At 58.9% G+C, this 2,095-nt stretch overlaps 1 protein-coding gene across 1 annotated transcript in view; it reads right to left on the bottom strand.

Moving 5' to 3' along the window:
• The window catches only part of VOLCADRAFT_118148 (uncharacterized protein), a gene marked incomplete at both ends in the record, with an annotated part of 19,356 nt that overhangs the window by 12,086 nt on the left and 5,175 nt on the right, over nt 1-2,095 (bottom strand). The window contains 2 exons of the mRNA XM_002952801.1: nt 1,027-1,248; nt 1,563-1,757. Of these exons, the coding sequence (XP_002952847.1) occupies nt 1,027-1,248; nt 1,563-1,757 (417 nt within the window). The remainder of the gene's footprint in view (nt 1-1,026; nt 1,249-1,562; nt 1,758-2,095) is intronic.

Raw genomic sequence — 2,095 nt, forward strand, 5'->3', positions numbered from 1 at the left:
TGTGGTGGTGGTGGTAGTGGTGGTGGTAGTGGTGGTGGGGGTGGTGGGGGTGGTGAGCTGGCGGGTTGGTGGAGGCGGGCTGACATCACGGGGGGGGGGGTAGCTGCCTGATGGTGCACTAAGTGGCGATACCAGGGATAGAGAGGGACGGATATACATACTCCGCATGGTTAATAACATTACAGATATACATACTCCGCAGGATTAATAATATTACAGATATACATACTGCATCAGGAATAAAATTGTAACAAGTTACCAACAAGTAGTGATTTGGGGGAAGTGGTCAAATCACGGCGTGTGTGGGGGAAGTGGAGGTGAGGGGTGCCGTACCTTCACCAAGGGGTGAGCAGCGTGGGTTAGTGGGTAGAGCTGGTGGCGCTGAGGGTCCCCTCCAACAGCAGCCGCAGAAGCAACCGCAGAAGCAATAGCTGAGCGTACGGCAGTTGTGGCGATGGCGGGAAAGGCGGACGTGGGGGAGGGAGCCCGGGGAAAAAGCGCCGGTCCGGCGACGGCAGCTTTGGGTTTCAAAGGTTGTACGACAGTCAGGTCGCCCAACCGCCCGGCGGCGGCATCCTGCATTCATACATACGTACGTGCATACGTACATACAAACACACAAATACACGTAACGCGATGCGGAAAGCACAACATTGGTGAAGACAGCGGAGAGGCGCAAATACGGAGGAGAAACACGTACGGGGAGTATGTCTGTATATATGTATGTATGTGCGTGTGCTCAACTGTCGGGAACACAGCGCGCGGAGCATTACTCATGTCAAGGGCCCCTCAGACCGGCTGCAAACCCGTGTACGACACGGTACGACACGACACGTCCCAAATTCCCCCTCCCCCTCCTTCACGCCTCGCCCCAACCCTCCTCCCTCCCTCCTCATACACACGCCCACACACACTCCCAAGGCGCCTTGTCTCCACCACTCCTGCCCCCTTCCTCCCCCCCACACCACATACATGCATACATACATACGGTACGTACATACATACATACATACGTACGCAACGCACCGCGATGAGACGATCCGCATCCAGCCTCGCCACCCTGCTCGTCCCAACGGCCGAAACAACAAAGTACGAAGCCGGATCTGCCTCCGTACCACACGCATCACCATGATGCCCGCGCCAACTGCTGGAATTGTTCGCCGCCGTACTGGTCCCCGTCAACACCGCTGCCAGAGAGAATGTCGTACCTCGCGCCTCCGCCAGCCGCTGCCGGGCTTCGTTGGCAGTCTTCGGGGGGTGGGGAAGTGACGTCAGACACCCGCCGTGCGTGTGTGTGTATTTCCCGCCGGTTTGGGGGGGTGAATGAGGTTGATGGGGAGGGGGAGGGCCCCATTGGGGTGCGGGGGAGTGACGTGCGTCTTATTTGTGGGGAAAGAGTTCTCCGAAGAAGAGCGGAGAAGCCCCGGAAGGAAGAAAGGGGCAACACCCTCTCCCTTCTCTCCCTTCCTCCCCCCCCCCCACACATACACACACGCATACACACGTACACACACACACACCAACCCGTGGTCTCCACCAACCCTCTTCGGCGCCCCGCCCACCTGTATGACAGCCACCCCCAATGACGGCATGTTGAGAGAGTGCCGTACACCGGGAAAGGGGGACGCAGCATCGACCAGGGCGCCGGCGGCAGCGCGGCGTACGACACTGACGTCGTCGCCGCCGGGGTACGCCGCCGCCACGGCTCTGCGCAGCGCCGCCAGCCGCAGCGCCTCCTTGTTAAGAGCCGCCGTCATCTGATTGTGGCTGGTGGAAACACCAATACACAGAAATACGCACGCTAATGTACGGCAATTTCTACCACTTCCCTTGCCGGACTACTTGATTTGGTAACGGCTCTCGGACACACAACGATTTTAAAAGAAGCGCTTCCGCCTCCCCTCCCCGGGACTCAGTTCTCAGACACGTCATTCGTGCCGACATACATAGCTCAGGCACTACCGATAGAGCACGCACCAATGCCCCCGGTGGATCCCGGAATCGAGACACAAAGACACACATACAGGCAGACGCTGAGCCTTCGACAGGTCAAACACCCCCCTTCCCTCCTCCCCCTCTCCCTCCTTCCCCCCTC

Source organism: Volvox carteri (genome assembly GCF_000143455.1).
Source record: "Volvox carteri f. nagariensis unplaced genomic scaffold VOLCAscaffold_32, whole genome shotgun sequence".
In the NCBI taxonomy this organism is placed as follows: Eukaryota; Viridiplantae; Chlorophyta; class Chlorophyceae; order Chlamydomonadales; family Volvocaceae; genus Volvox; species Volvox carteri.